At 31.5% G+C, this 17,875-nt stretch overlaps 1 protein-coding gene across 7 annotated transcripts in view; it reads right to left on the reverse strand.

Moving 5' to 3' along the window:
* Csmd3 (CUB and Sushi multiple domains 3) overlaps positions 1-17,875 on the reverse strand; it is a 1,319,129-nt gene that overhangs the window by 833,594 nt on the left and 467,660 nt on the right. For 4 of the 7 annotated variants that reach the window (XR_010053386.1, XM_063264430.1, XM_063264431.1 and 1 more), the window contains exon 7: positions 2,821-3,120. The exons of the other annotated variants lie outside the window; for them this stretch is intronic. Coding sequence is in view for 3 of the 4 variants with exons in the window: in XM_063264430.1 (XP_063120500.1) it covers positions 2,821-3,120 (300 nt within the window). In the remaining variant the exon portion in view is untranslated. The remainder of the gene's footprint in view (positions 1-2,820; positions 3,121-17,875) is intronic. 7 annotated transcript variants of the gene reach the window in all.

A 17,875-nucleotide genomic window follows, 5' to 3' on the forward strand; every position in this document is an offset into this window, starting at 1 on the left:
TATACATACATATACATGTACATATATACTATGTATGCAAATAATCAGTAAATATGTATGTGTTTATGTATATAACAATTACCAAAAAGAGGTCATGAATTTGAAAAAGGTCAGGGAATTACTTTCGGGGCAGGAGGATGATAGAGGGAAGTGGGAAATAGCGTAATTATATTATAATCCTCAAAAATAAAATATATAATTGAACATATTTAAAGAGAGAAAATGCTGTGTTAGACAAACAAAAAGAAAATACATTTGGAAGTCTAAATGTAGATTTAAGAAAGGAAGGAAGGAAGGAAAAAAGGAAGAACAGAAGGAAGGAAAGGAGGAAGAAAGGAAGGAAAAGGCTATACTGTTTATTAGAGTTGTAGGAGACAAATGAAGAGACTGAGGCAATAGTCATATTATAAGCTCCCACACCATCAATAAAGGTTTGCCAAACAGAAGTGATTTGTGTTGAGTTAATTATTTTAAATGATTCAAGCTCTCTACCACATGTTCCTTATTCTATATAGCCATGGATGTTATAAAATATTCTCATCAAACCAGACTCATTTCCTCTATGTATTTCGTCAAAAACAGACTTTTGAAGGTGGGAGCCATGTTATTCATGCCCCTTAAAAACTACCCTGTTTCCCAGGAAGCACAGATATATAATATGAACTGAATTAATTTATTTTTTTAAGAACATGTATTTGATATCAACCAAACACCATTTAAGTATTTGGAGTTGTTAGAAACAGTTATTGAAGAGTTTTATTGTCAGAAAATGTGCTATTATTTTAGGGTTTTCAAATCAATACTCAAATAGAATAATAGGAGCACTTTACTCCCAAAGTAATAGAAATGGTTAATGTTCGCCTCATCATATTAGTAACTTTGTCCTAAAAATATCAACTACAGTGGACAAATAAAATCAATGGAAGAATTATCAGATATTAGAGCTACAGTGAGATCAAATTTGATCAAATTTAATTTGGTAGGAATGTAAAATTTTAATTAACTGAAAATAATAATGGATATAGCAAATGAATGCCTTCTTATAATCATTTTTCTATTGGGTCAACATAAAAAAAATGAAGAGTATTCCAAAGACAGATTGTGTCTCAGAATAAGTAGTGTCTAAAAATCATTTTAAAATTGATGTAGGAAACAAGTCTTTTAAACTGAACTGAAAGATTCTAACATTAGCTGAGACATGTTTTCAGATCTAACACGGGAATTCTCTTGATGATAAAGTTTATAATAATAATTTTACTGTTTATGGAAAATCAATTTACTACTACTACTTACTCTAATAATTTATCTTTTCTATTTTAATTCTGATTAGTTATTACTCTAATGTCTACAAACTATTGGTGTTAGTTCCACTGTTTTTTACAAAAGATGATGGGAAATTTAAGCAAGATTTCATTTTCATAGTATTTTATTTATATGGTAGACCTCATAAGTCATCTTGTCTCCTGATTTTTTTAAAATTATCCTCATTGTAGAGTAGTTTGGTACCTGCATTAATAGGATTTTTTTCAGTAAATTTAAATGATTTTCTTCTTTTCTTATTAATAGTAGTATTTGTAGTCAGATTTCAATAGAGAAACAAGGTGATGACAATATACTGCTTTAAAAGAAATTACTGGATGATAAAATTTTACTTTAAAATATATGATTTAAAGAATTATTGCAAGTTTATCCAAGATAAATTAAAGTATGAATAGGCTTCTTTCTGAAATGTAGTTTGCTTGATTTTCTTTTCTATTAATTTATGTCACCAGAACTTAATTTCTCTGAATGAGTGCTCAAAATCATTTTTAAAAATTATGTATATTATGGTATATGCAAAGCATTCACATCTACACTAATAAGCCATATACAGATTAAAGAACATATGTTAGTCTGAGTAAAAATTGCTAAGTATACGTGTTACATATTCAATGTGTTCACTAGATGAATATTTCTAATTATGCTCATCTTGATAGAATTGAACTCTTCATTTTCTTTGACACTAGGGAGTTTTGTTATCTATATTTAAGTATTTTACCACATAGAAAGATAAAAAATCTGATTGCTGTTTTTCCTAACCTATCTAAAGTTACATGCTCTGAGTTGAAATTTTTATAATATATTGTCTCTTAAAGTAAAATATAAGTTAATTGTTATTTTATTTTTGGATTCATAACACCAAGTATAGCTATTATATTTTTCAAAATTAAAATAATATATTGGTACAATTTTATGAGAGACAATAATTCATTTAAAATTGTATCCTGAAGGTATACAAAGAAAGCACCAGATACGATTTCAGCTTTACAAAATGTTCAATTTTCTTAGTTGCTAATTTACACTTCAAAATTATGCAAATACTGAGAATCCCTATATTGTACAGATTCTGTGTATGTATGTATGTATGCGCACTTATTTATAAAAATGGTTGTTTTATATTTTATTTCTTAAAATTGTTTGGGATGGTAAGTAATAAGGGCAGGTATTTAACTCTCATTTGAGTTAACTCTTTTAAAAATGCTCTGTTATACTGTTAACCCTCCCTGTAAATCAATTGCATTGGAGTTTGGTTTCTTTTTAACTTCTCTTCTTCCAATTTATTATAATTTAGTTCTTTTTATCTGCATTGTTCAGCTACTTCAAATTATTATTTTTAAGTTGGCAAAAAAACATAAGATAAAGAGGAAGGCATCTGAAGGACATAATATTTCCTTCATTTTCTACACCTTGGCTCTCTTACAACTCATTCTCTAGTTAGAATCATCACCAAATATAGCTTTGGCTGTAACTAAATGGGCGCAAGTAAAATAACATCGATACCTCTATGAGTAACAACTGCAAGTTCTTTAGTTCTTTCTATCTGTTCAGCATTTCGTGGTCTTCTGCTTGTACTTTGTGTATCTGCTTGATGAGGAGAAAGCTGGTCCTCGGATGTGTTGGGATCCAGACCTGAATCACTGAGACTCCTTACTTGCACTCGCTGTTCCTCGGAAAGTCTATGGCTGGTGACAGCTGTAACACTGGATACAGTAACATCTGCAGGTGTGTTAGCAACAGTGGCAGTCCTGATATGCTTCTCTAACTCACCAATGGAGGCAGTGAGGGTCAATGGAGAAGAACCTGTGGGACACAGTAGCACTAGATGCTAACTCTTTCTTTTAAATTTTATAGTTTTTTGATAAGTTTAATAAATTATATTTTCTACTATTACCTTAAGGATAATAAACACGATGAGGTAAAACACAAGCACAATACTAAACTATGAAGTACAATGGAACCCCAGAATATTTTTTAATCAAACTATGAAAGTTATTACACATAAAATAAAACATCCTAACAGAATACATTAAGGCAGATGAAGGTAGAAGAAAATATTCCTTATGGGTCCCTCAGTCAATGTTTTGTTTTCTTTTGAGGTCATCAGAGGAATTTGAGCAGATGAAGTTTTGACAGAATAAACCATTATGTAACCACACTTTTCTCAAAATTATGTTTTGAATAATTTGGTTTCATATCAGTTCAAATTTCTGGGAAAATAAAAACTTTTACATTGTAAAACAAGCAAGTGAAAAATTGAAATCAAAGAATGAATAAAAAACTGATGGAAAACTGAGACTAAAAATTGTTATGTATTAATATTCATCCCAATCTCATTTGACAGGCAAGTTTCCAACCTGGTAAAGTATTCAAGGTCACGAGATACTTCTTTACATGTGTTTCTATGCTCTCTAAAATTAGTTAAATAATATCTTTCACATGTAAAGCTAAATTTTTAGGTAGCAATTCTTAATTGAATAAAATGAAACAAATTATTTTATTTAGTGGAAATGAGCAAGAAACAATGGACTCATTTAGAAGGTCAGAGGCCTTAAATGAATAAAATTAAACAACCGAATTTATTTAGTGAAAACAACTAAGAGCCAATAGAATTATTTATAGGGACATTTTTTTTTTTTGGTTCTTTTTTTCGGAGCTGGGGACCGAACCCAGGGCCTTGCGCTTTCTAGGCAAGCGCTCTACCACTGAGCTAAATCCCCAACCCCGGGACATTATTTTTAACTATATATTTCTACATATTTATATTTCATTATATTACGTAGCTAATTTATAAACATGCATTTATATATGTATCTTGCCACTGTTTATTATAATTGTAAATATTGAACTACCCAATTCTCTTTATTGATTTGACAAAGACTCTTCACTTAGCATCTGGAAGGGTTGTATTTTATAGATATGGCCTGTTTCTTATGGAGTAAGAAACAATCTTATTATAAAGGTACTGAACTTATTGAGAATATAGTTAAAAGAATCTACATTCTTAACAAGGAAATAATCATTCAATTTTGTGACCTGAGATATTAATAAAGACTGAAAGGTTCACAGAAGGTTTCTGACTATTGCACAGGGTGTCGTTTCCCTAATTTCTTTCTCAGCCCATTTATCCTTTGAGTAGAGGAAGACTACTGATTTGTTAGAGTTAATTTTATATCCAGACACTCTGCTGAAGTTGTTCAGCTGTAACCACTCTCTGGTAGAATTTTTGGGGTCGATTATGTATACTATCATATCATCTGCAAATAGTGATATAGTGACTTCCTCTTTCCTAATTTGTATCCCTTTGATTTCCTTTTGTTGTCTTATTGCTCTTGCTAGAACTTCTAGGTATATGTTGAATAGATAGGGGAGAGTGGGCAGCCCTGTCTTGTTCCTGATTTTAATGGATTCCTTCAAGTTTCTCTCCATTTAGTTTGATGTTGGCTATTTTTTAAGGGTCTGAACTCTTTTAAAGTAAGGAACACATACTTTACTTTCATATATACTCCTCAATATTTTGCCTTTCTGACTACTGTTTTTAATTAGATCTTTAATACAAGCAGATACACGATTGCTTTTCCACTCGAAAAGAATAAATAAAACCAGTTAAATAGTTGATAGAATTCCAGCTATGTTTTTCTTTTCTTACACAGTCCACAAGTATTAGGCATGCTGATTCCATTTGCCTATAACTCAAAAGGTAATATGGGCAAATATGGAGCCCTTAATTGCTAGGCAGAATAGCAGAAATATAAGTGCCATGAACTACTGAAATATGAATTGCTATATTCACTCTGAAACTCATTAGAGCTTCATAGAAGTTATATAATAATTACATATTGAGACACTAAAGGTAAATTGTACGTGACAATTAACATATTATGTTGAATAATTGATGCATTTAAAAATATTAATCATAAAAACATTAAGTACCTATATCATTGTGTGGAAGTTTCAATCTACTACATACATAATAGTGGTTCAAATAAGTCTGTGCTACTTACTAAAATTAAATTTAACAAGGATATCCTCTTCATATGAAAAATGAGAACTGCTTACAGGACCTTCGTGGACCAATTTGCATGATGTGGCATTTCTGCAAAATGATATTCTCATTTCTATGAAAAATTCTTATAATTTGATTGGGAACTTAATGAAGCTTTCTGTTTTAAAATGACATGAAAGCCAGATTGTTAAGCTAATATTTAAACATTTTTTTGCTTTACCATAATGCCCAATATTAGATTTGAAATTTTATTTTTAAGTGTGGGGTTTGTGTGTATGTGTGTGTGTGTGTGTGTGTGTGTGTGTGTGTGTGTGTGTGTGTGTGTGTGCGCGCGTGCGCGTGTGTCTTCTGGGCAGGGTACTAAGACATCAGATAGGTGGCAGAGGGATGTCTCAGTTAGGTTCTGGTAACGGAGCTCTGGTCGATTTCATGTACTTTGCAGTAAGTGCTTGCAACCATTTGCCACCTGTACAGCTGCAAGGCTTTTGATTTTTCAATGAATAAATTTAACTATAAACCTGCCATACTAAAGTATGAAAAATAATCGAATCTGTACTCTAAAATATGGGTCTCTAAAACTTCTTACAAAGCTGATCTGACTGAATACACCCACAACAAAGCCATCATGACTAATCTGAAAAAGACTGCATTTGAGTAACAATTTTTTGATGATTCTTATTTTTGGAAACAGGCTTTGATCGTGCCTTTAATTAATCACCAAAACATGTATTGTCCGATTGCACAAACCACTTCCTTTAATCCCCCAGGGCATAGACACTCATCCGGATTCAACTGGGAACTCAAACCTATGTTTGGGATAACTGAGAGAAAGTTCTTTGTGCAAACTACTCTTGGAGGTGTGAGTATCAGATTCTACCGCTGAGCAGTGAGTGGTTTGTAGAGATCATTTACTTCTCCATTACCCAAATATAGCAAGATTTAATGATGAAGCAAGGAAAACTTCATTTCTATGAAACCAAAGTCTGGCCAAGCATGTGTTTCACCGGATATTTATAAATCAGTTATGTCTCACACATTCGATCTCTTCCTTCCATCGACTCACGAGAATGCGAGCAAAGCAGAGGTTCAGGTATTTGAATATGTGCTCGTGGCTCTAGTCCCATCTGTAGATTCATGGCTAGAGCACAACAGGCACTCAAAAATATTGAAAATAAATATAAATGAATGAATGGATTTAATGATAAAGCCTAAAAGAGATTATCGATAAGTAAGATGATTTAAGGGAAATGTGACTACAAATATTCACCACGCAAACGTCACATTTCTCACACTGTCGTGGTGAAAAGGAGTTGGAGTAGCAAACATGTTAACTGTGACCTACAGCTTCAAAAACATAATTTTGAGAAAGTGTGAGATCTGAACATTTAGCAGCGACCCATTAACTGTTATTTTTTTCAGAATGGGATTGAATAATCTGCTGGAATGCTGGGTTTACTTGCAATATTGAGACATCTCTAAAGTGAAGATTAAATAAGATTTTTGTGAGAATACACAAATTAATTCCATTTAACAGAGTTAGACATGAGAATCAAAGTGACTCACTAAGGCAGGGAAACACCCATTTCCATTTTATATTTGTTATTATTTACACCAAACATAATCCAATTAGTATATGAAACAGGTTTTAAGTATGTAAATAGATAATTTAAAAATAAATTCATTTAACATGTTCACACACATAAATATTTCATGTGGCAAAGACCATTGTTGACAAAATCCTTAGAATGAAGTACATCAACAAGGCAGGATTTATTATGTAAAATATCTTACTATTAAACCTAGTAGTTCGCTTTTAAAACATGAATTATACTGCACAATTACAAAATAGTTGCTTTTTATAGCAGAGTAAAACATAAAAAGACATACACCCAAATTAAAGGAAAAAAAATGTACATCCAAAAAAAATCTGTTCATCACATAAAATAGAAACATATATATAAAATGTGGTTTAACAAATTAGATTGCCTTGTAAGTAGTGAAATTGAGTTATATTTTATAATACTGTTTACAACATGAAGCGTATATAAAATATAAATGTATTATTATTAAGACATTTCTCCATATAACAAAATAAAAAATGAGATGATTTACATATACAAAACATGCTTTTTCAAATCATGAATATGCATCACATTTCAAATCATGAAAATGGAGAATGACGTATGTTACACATGCAAGTTATAAAATTCAGAAATGGCATGTACAATTTCCAATTTGGATTTATGATGCATTTTAATAAAGTTTATGGTTGTAAAAGTTTTATTATATTAACAATAAATATGTGATATAATAAACACAAGCCATAATAAAAGTATAATTTATAGAATTACAAAATACTATCTTATAAAAAGACTTAGTTTGCAATTCTTTTTTATTTTTTCCAATTCAAAGATTATGACACATTCATTTCTAATTATTATCTAATTCATCAAAACGTTTAAAAAACATTGTACTAAACTGGACTATGGGTCACCAAAAATTTAAAAAATGAATACATTTAATGTGCAGTAACAGTCAAAGAAGATTTTCATAGGTATTTGTTTGAGCATCGCTTTGTGAAGATTTTCTTCCCTGATCCTGTCATTTCTGTAATTTCATTATTTTATTTGAAATATGCCAGGGAAAGTTTTCAAAGTAAATAATAATAATAATAATGACATGTAGTGGTGAAAAATGTAGTAAACATTTAAAGTGAAAGCATGCAAAACAACGACTGCATCCATTTCTCTCCAAACTAAAATAATGCCAAAAGAAAATCCAAAGACTTCTAATTTTCCAATTATATTTGCGTTATCATTTACATATTTTATTAATTTTTGATCATTTGTGTCAATTTTTAGTTTCCTTTTCTCCTTGTATTGAGCATCATTTATAAAGGTTTGCACGGGAAAATTCCAACAGGTGAGAACACTACCAAAGTCATTGAACTTGATGTGTAAAATCAAAGGATGCCTCTGCTTTGTTATGTCTGATGGCAGTATTCTTAATAAGCACATTTTAGTTCAGAATTTTGCATCCGGAATGGAATAATAGCCATAAGTTCATTGTAGTTGAGATTTTTGCATTTCAAGTGTATTAAGAGTCACAAGTTCAAAGCTGTGTCCATTTGGGTTAAATAGTTTGAGTCCATCCAATAATATGTTTACAAATTAGAGAAGTAGGAACTGAAATAAAAAAGTCTTTGAAAAGATAGAAAGCTGTGTTTTATTAATAAGCTTCTTTATAACTGTCACTGTCCAGAAGCATTAAACGTTATGATCTAAACAAAAGTAACTAATAAAACAAGTTTAAGAATAATGCTATATTGATCTTATGTAGTTATCTTTTATATTGAAACCTGAAATTAATGTTCAATTTACATTTATGTTCAATCTATTTTTAATTTAAACTTCCTCAATAAATATGAATATAATTTACCCTGGAAATTAAGCAGCAACATTAAGATTTAAAAGTATTGTAGCTTGTGTTTGTTTGCGAAGTGATAAGATGTGGGGAAAATCATGTTGCTTAAACTTTGTTTAAAGAAATGATTGATTAACATGTATCTAATGATATCATGATCTGTTAGGAATATAGGTAAGTACATACTGATTAAGAATGTAATAGAGAACTAGGAAATAAATTTTATTGCTAAATGTTCATTTTTTTAAGTTACCCATATCTTTTATGCTTCATAGCAAATATAAATAAATATTAAGTTTTCCATTGGATTGGCTATTATGCATCAAATACAAACTGTCTTGCTGATACATGTCAAAAATGAACAAATAAAACTTTCACTAAAACTGAAATTCATAAGAATTTATTTAGCAAATTTAGTGACACATCTCTTGAACCCATACTGTCAATAAAATTATCATAAAACCAATATTAAGTTATCTGTGTCAAGTTATTTGACACACAAAATTAATCACATAACCTAAATTATTTAAAATGCTAAGAATTCATTTATCAAGTAACGAGTTTCTTTTGAAAATAGTTGGCAGGAATATTATGTTCATGAGACCATTGTGTTGATCACAATGGTAACATGTTTATATGTAAATATATAAATACTATTATACATAATGAATTTTATCAAAAATAAGTGAAAAAGACTTATTTATAATGCTCAAAAATAGAATCAATAAAATGTTTTTGACAATCTTGAGACTATTACCTTCCTTTTAAATAATCATTTATTGTTTTATGTGTTGATAAAAGTTAAGCTACAATGTAAAAGATAAGCACCTTTTGGAAACCCCAACTACACATCATTTGTAGAAATCCACAAAACATGAGTTAGTCTTTGTTATTATTAAGCACAATTCTCTTCCGAGAAGCCATAATGATGACAATGAAAACCCACTACATAGATTTTGATTGAGAATAATTGCAAGCATAATATGTCTTGTTAAATCTCCCTACAACTATCTTTTAACCTGATAGTTTAAATCTCATCAGATTTAAAGAGATCTTCTCGTCAAATAGAGAAGTATTTGGAATCAATAGTTATCCCCAAACAAAGAAAATGCGGCATTTACTATATATATATATGGAAGTTTCAGGTAATATTATGAAAAAATGCAATATACCATTTTCTGATATGTCATATCTGAACCAGTACCTGTTCTGTTTCTAGTAAATCATATGAAATAATATTAGCTTTAAAGCAGACACTATATTCTTTATATATTTATTCTACTCATCCTTAAAATGTAAGTTTAAATATTTACCTAATACTGACCAGAAGATAAATATGTAAAAATGAAAAAAATATGTAAAATGTTTAAATACACAGTTCTCTTCTCCCTCAGAAATGCATACTTTATTCTATAGTTTAAAATTAAATACCATTAAGTTCTTGACTGATAATGTATAAATAATACTAGAAAATTAGACAGGCCCAGGTATGTCCAAAGGATATATGAGGAGATATATCATGCAACTGAGTTTATATTTCACACCCAAGAGTGGAAACATAAGGAGACTGTCATATGCATGCACAAAAAAAAGAGGGTATAAAAAGAAAACATTTGATAATTGGAAGTTTTCTTTTACATAGTCTTTTATATAGTCTTTCAAGTTTCCTTTCATTTCATGACACTTGTTTCTAATATACATAAGAAATATATATATATATGTATATATATATATATATATGGAGAGAGAGAAGGAGAGAGAGAGAGAGAGAGAGAGAGAGAGAGAGAGAGAGAGAGAGAGAGAATAAGAAGCATTTCTCTGACTGCTCTCATTGCTACTTAATCCTGAGAAATATCATTGTCTACAGGAATACCTATTGCTTTGTTTCCTTTTCCATGTCTATTCCATCCTGAGAAGAAAGGTGCCCTAACTTTAAATGTGTCTTTTAAAATACACCTTGTGTTATGTTTATACATATTATATGAATTAAAGAAATAAAGCAGCCGATCTCATGTCCACCATTTTCTTTGTGTGTATGTATCCAGATAATCAGATGATACTAAATTGTTTTTTGTAGGTTTAAGTGTTTTCCACTCTGTCTATTACTTTCTGTAAGGTACTATAGAAATGCAATCTTGACTTTCCCCTTCAGATTTGTAATTACTTGTTTTCCCCAAGGTAAAGAAATACTAGGCAAAAGACTATTTAATGATACTGATAAACCTGCTTAACGCAAACATAATCATGATCACTCACAGTTACTCTATGACCAAAAGATCTTGACACTTTAATCACAGCTGAGTGCAAGAGAGGTATGGGTGGATAGGACTGAGGTAGCATACTGGAGGAAAGACTATAATGGGTTTTATTATAGAAAGATTGTTGAGAAACTAGTGAAAATTGTCATAAACAGTTTGAAATAATGGCAGCTAATGCAAACCCAGGCCCAAACGTTCTTGTTTTCCTGAACCAGAAACTGTGTAAAACATTTGCACATTTTATAATAGAAAATGTATAGTAGGAAAATTTCCTTGAAAAAGTCATTGTATTGAAAATAACATGTAAAGAAGGGGAGGGGGGAGGGGGATGTTTGCCCGGAAACCAGGAAAGGGAATAACACTCGAAATGTATATAAGAAATACTCAAGTTAATAAAAAAAAAGAAAATAACATGTAAGATGGAAATATAACTATAAGTGTTACAGTTAAAGTAAGCATTGCAATACTAGTTATAAAAATGTCCATACTATACACTAATGGCACAGGTCTACGTGGTTTATATTTAGCATGAATTGTGCATGAATTTTAGATGGAGTGTGGAACAAAGGATATATTATAACTAAAGGATAACTTTAGTTAATAAAAGAAAACAGTGAGAAAGATCACAGAACCAATCAATTTTAACACTGTGACATTGTGTCAATCCTCTTTGACTCTTAATTGTCTAAGAATACAGAGTTTAATCTTTAGGGTAATATATGTTAGTTTATTAGATAGTCTCTATTTTAAAGGCTCCCTGGAGATGAGATACATTAATTTTAATAGATATGCTTTAATTACAAAGGAATTTTATATAATAAAAAATAGAATATGGACAGTGAACTGTAAATAAAATTGCAAGTTATCTGCCCTTTTGTATCTTTGCAAATATTACAAAAAAAAAACGAATTTTGCATTCACTTCCGAGAAAACAATGCTGTACATGTGCAAATATTATTTAGAAAGAGATTCTTTTCTGTCAGTCCTTATGTTTGCATTTTAAATATTCTAGGTTTAAAATTACTACATCCACCCTTTCTCTCGTTCCTTCCCATATCCAGACACATATTAAGTACCATATGTAAAACACACACACACACACACACACACACACACACACACACACACACACCACCACCACCACCACCACCACCACCACCATCACCACCACCACCACCACAGTATTTTTAGCTCTTTATATGAAGGCTAATGGTAATATAAATAATAAAAACATGTTTCATATTGTGCTCTCATGGAAAAATGAATGAAAAACTGAACTATTCTGACTCGAAACATTGAAGCTTTTAAATGATGATCATTGCTTTTTAACTTATAATAGGACAAGATTATTCCTGTTAGAAAATGAAGGAATATTGCTTAGATATAATAATTCAGAAAAAATATAGCAAGGGAACACACACACACACACACACACACACACACACACACACACATATATATATATATATATATATATATATATATATATATATATATTCTAGGCACTGTAAATTATTTGGCATGATAGAAACTGTGAGAAAAATAACACTAGACACTAAACATTAAAAAATGAAGACATTTCAACTTTGCTTCAAGAAACAGTGTATCAAAAAGAATCTCAAGCAGAAGATTGATGTAACAAGATTGGCATTTTTGGAAAGTCCGTTCTAACTGTAAAGTGGACAAGATGTTAAAGGCAGATATGAATGGAGGACAGGATAAACATTTAATATATACAGTTATATAGCCATGAAATGCTTGAAATTAAAATCCTAGATTTATTAAATACAAACATAAAACAGCTAAGTTGTAATGTCAGGAAATCTACAACTTGATTTTTGTGATGTTGTTTGGTTTATGTTTCTCCTCATTTAATTTTGATGACATGTGTATTATCTACACATTTATAATGAAATATTATTTATTTGAAGAGAACATTTTGAACATTATATGAAAATTATAATTTTAAATTATTTTATTACTAATTCTGTAAATTCCTTGTATGTACAGTAAATAAAATCAATTAAGAAAATATTGATCCTTTGAATAAGAGTGTGCTTTGATTGATACTATGAAAATTCCTGGAGTTTCACAGTGTACATGATGACATCACAAAGACAAGACTTTTGAAAACATTTTTTATTAAGGAAAAATAGATGACAAGTTTACAATATGTTCAACATCCCTTTACTCCACTTATTCTTACTGCTGCTACATTATGTTAACTAATAAAATCTTCAAGCACTTTTAATCTTGAAATACTATGAAATTGTAAGTTACTACCTAAGAAAATAATATTGATAAAAATAAAGAATTTTGTCATACATGACATAAAATTGAAGCTTTCCTAAAAATTTAAATCCTTATGTAGAATAAATAACAAATACTGGATAAAATTTTCTAATCTGTAATCATGTATTAAAACATTTTTAGGTGTTTAGTCTTTTAGAGATAATAACAAATAGAAACTATAGGAGTCAAAGGAGTCAGTCCCATCCACTTTCCTCTCTCTCTCTCTCTCTCTCTCTCTCTCTCTCTCTCTCTCTCTCTCTCTCTCTCTGCCTGTCTCTCTCTCTCTCCCCCTCTCATAAACACACACACATAAAAATTACTGAGCAATTGTTATATGCCATTAGAGCACTAGAGTTACAACATTTTAAATTACTATATAAGACATTATCTATAAAGTTTTGATCACTTCTTACACCATATCTAGGAGTCCATTCTTTTGTCCTGACTCTATTCAAATTATAGGTGTAAATGATTGATTAAATGCTTTCTTCAAAGTTGTTCATGCAGTTATCAAGAACTTAAGAACTTTGGATTTTTATGGAATTCAATGCTGAATAAAAAAAGCAAACTGTTTTCTGCTACTCTGACCCCAAAGCTACAGGAGTAGCATTTTCTTCCCAGTAAACATACATGCCTGCAAATGTATTTGAATGTAAGAACAAAGTTACATTTTCTGCACGTTTGCCTTTACTTTGCAAATACATATCATAAATTCTTGATGTGAATACATAAATTGTATACAGCAATGTCTAAGTTTGTTCTCTTTCAAGTAATTTAGTTTCTGCATGACATATGACTTCTTTGTTACTGCATTTACCTCTTTAATAGTTGCATGTTTCCTTTTATAAAATCATCTTAATAATCTAAGAGTATCATCTTTTAAAAGAAATCATCTCACCAATTAGTAAAGCCCATTAATCCTCTTCATGGTTCCTGAATACACTTCCGCTTGTTACCATCTCCCAACATTCAATATGAACCAACTATCTGAGAACTTATGTTATTTAAACTGTACCTTTTATAAAGATGCTTTCAAATTTCATAAAATTTTATGAAACAAATACTCATTTTCTGTTCCATAATTTTATATTTAGTGGAAAAATTCTTTATTAATAATACAAAAAATGAACTTAAGGATATCTTTCTCTAGATTCAAATTCTGTTAAATGCATTACACGATGAATATTGTTGGCATATTCCATATAGTTTCTGGTATGAATAGCTTAGCTTGGGTCTGCTGGGAGCTTGTTGAATTTTGTCTTTCTTTTTAAAAAAATTGTATTGGTTATTTTGTTTATTTACATTTCAAATGTAAATAAACCACCCATGCAACCTGCCCCCTCCCCTACTTCCACTCAGGTGCTCTGGCCATTCACCCACTGCAGCGCCATTGCCCTAGCATTTCCCTATGCTGGGGCATCAAGCCTTCATGGAACCAATGGCTTCCCCTCCCATTGATGCCAGACAAAGGCATCCTACGTATTCCTTATCCTTGGATGTGTACTGAGCTGCTGTTGTATGCTCCTGTAACTTTAACGTGATGGATATTGGATTTTGTGAAGAAGTTTTCTGCAGCTAATGAGATAATCATGTGGTTTCTATCTTTGAACCTATTTACGTGGTTGATTGTTTTTAGTGATTTACATCTGTTGAACCATCCATGCATTTCTAATGTAAAATTAGAGCATTTGCTCATCAGGAATATCTATATTTCTTTATTTTTTTGGCTCCTTTTCTGTTTGACATAGGGTAATATTGGCTCCATAACCATAATTTGTAACTGTTTTTTTTCCTTTTCTATATTGTAGCATTACTTAGAGATTATTGATTTTAGTTCTGTGAGGTCTGGTAAAATTCTTTGAGCTCCATCTGGCTCTGGACTTTTTTTAGTTGAGAGACTTAATTAATGTTGCTCTTTCATTTGTTGTAATGAGTCTATGTAAGTTACTTACTTCATGTGAGTTTAACTTTTATAGATCATACACACTTAGAAATTCACATACTTTTTTATTTTTCAGTTAAATGGAATTTTAAAAATCAAATGTTTCTCAATAATTCTTTTGGCCTATCAAATCTTAATCTTTTCAAATAACTAAGACTTAGTTTTACTGCCTCTTTGTATTTTAAGTTATTTTCCATTTGGCGTTTAGTTATTTCTTCCCATCTACCATTGTCAGCTATATTTTGTTCTTGTTCTTGCAAAAGCCATAAGGTGAGTTGAGTTAAGCCACTAGCTGGTATGGGGGTTTAAATATGTATAATTCTCATAGTCTCATGTGTTTGAATGCTTGCCCAGAAAGGGTGGTGCTATTAGAAAGTGTGGCCTTAAGTGAGAGATTGTCAGGGCTCAAAGGGGAGAACCCTAGATGAAGTGCCTTACAGTGGGGAGAGGGAACTTATTGAACCCACCTCCAGCAGAAAGACAGGGCATCAGGTGAGGGATGGGGTTGCTATGCCACAGTCAAAGCTGTAACCTATAATTCTTCCTATCTGAAAGAAACACAGGGATGGAAATGGAGGACAGCCTGAGGAAAAGAAGGTCCAGCAACTGTGTCAAAGTAGCTCAAGGGGAAGCCTCAAGACTTGACACCATTACTGAGACTATGGTGTGTTCACAAAAACGGACCAATCATTACTGCCCTCCAAAAGACCCAACAAACAGCTGAAAGAGTCAGATGCAGATATGTGCACCCAACCAATGAACAGAAGCTGCTGACTGGCCTGGTTGAGTTAGGGAAAAGCTGGAGGAAGCTGATTAGAATGGCAACCCTGTAGTAGGGCCAGCAGTCTCAATTAACCTGGACCCCCGAGATCTCTCAGACACTGGATCACTAAGCAGGCAGCACACACCAGCTGAGATGAGGCCCCCAACACATATACAGCAGAAGACTCCCAGTCTGGGTTAAGTCAGAAAGATGCATCTAACCCTCAAGAGACTGGAGGCCCCAAGAGTTTAGAGGTGGTGAAGTGGATGGGGTGGGGGCATTCTTATGGAGAGGTGGGGGGGGGCGAAGAGGAGGTATGGGATGTGAAACAGTAGGGGAGTGGTCCAGGAGGGGAATAAAATTTATAGTGTAAAAATAAATAAATAAGAAAAAATGGTGTGGCCTTTTTGGAATAGGTATGACCTTATTGGAGGAAGTATGACACAACAGACTTTGTGGTCTCATATGTTCAAGGTAGGCCCAGTAGAGTTCACAGTTCCTTCTGATGGCTGCAGATCAAATTTTAGAACTCTTAACTCCTCTCCACTACATTGATCTATGAGCCATCATGTTTCCTGCTGTGGTGATTATAGACTAAACCTCTGAACTGTAAACTAGCCCCAATCAAATGTACTCTTCTTAAAAGGAGTTGTGGTTATGATGTCTCTTTAGTGCAAGGGTCGTTGGAGTCGCTAAACTTTCTTTAATTCACCTAGCAGTATAAACTTATTTCTCAATGCTGCCATCCTGTGTTCCACACATTCTTATGTGTGTACATTCATTGTCATTTAATTCTAGAAATAAGTGAATTTCTTTTGAATTCTTCCTTGACTAAGTAGTGCACTTTTTAGTCTCTGAGTTTACGTGTTGTCTACTGTTCTTATGAGAATTGATGTATAGATCTTTTCCCCATTTTTCAGGATATTATTTCACTTTTCATATACTTTTTTTGTCCTATAATTTTTTCTTTGTGTCCTATTACAAAGTTGAATAGAGTTACCGTAGCTACTGTAAAATCAATGTGTATTCTTAGGCTTTGGTTGTTATTATCTATTGATAACTAGTATGTAAATTTCATTCATAATGCTATTAATACTACTGCCTCTTAAACATAAACAAAATATGATGTATTTTATTTTTCCAGATACCCTATGTATTAGTGAGTGGCTGTTTTGGGGTTAAGCTGGGTTTAAACCTACTAGGGTGTCTTTTATGAAGCTTGATATAATTGCATTTACAATGTGTATTTAGTAAATTGTAATATGCTTCTGTTGAATTATTCTTTGGGCATTATAAAGTGACTTTTCTTTTTGAGGAATGCTTTTGTTTGAAGTGTAGTTATTTTGATGCTTTAATATCTATGACTGATTATTTATTCTACTTACATTAATACTATTTTATACAATTTTTTATCTAAAATCTCCTGTTTTTAATGCAATCTTCTGGACTCTCTGTTTATTATGAAAGAAAACGCATTGATACTGGACGTTAAAATTGAGATAATGATATCAATTCCTGTTATTTTGTCGATTTTTTTCATCAAATTTTTTTGTTGAAAACCTGAAATTGGTTATTTAACTCATGTGTACTTTTTTCACTTCAGACCAAAGCATCCCCTCTAATATCCTCTGGAGAGGTGGCTTGTTCTATATTTACTGTGGAAAGCTCTCAATTATGTTTCACGTTTAATAGATTGTTTTGTGGTATACAAGAGGCTGAGCTGTCATTTTTCTCTCAGAACTTCAATACTCAGGATTTCTGGCTTTCAAAGTTTCAGAATAGCAATGTGACAATTCACAGACCCAAAGAACCAGGGTTGTAAAGAAATCCAAGAAAGGATTCAGGAATCTCACACAGAGGGGGAAAATAAATAG

Source organism: Rattus norvegicus, chromosome 7 (assembly GCF_036323735.1).
Source record: "Rattus norvegicus strain BN/NHsdMcwi chromosome 7, GRCr8, whole genome shotgun sequence".
NCBI lineage: Eukaryota > Metazoa > Chordata > Mammalia > Rodentia > Muridae > Rattus > Rattus norvegicus.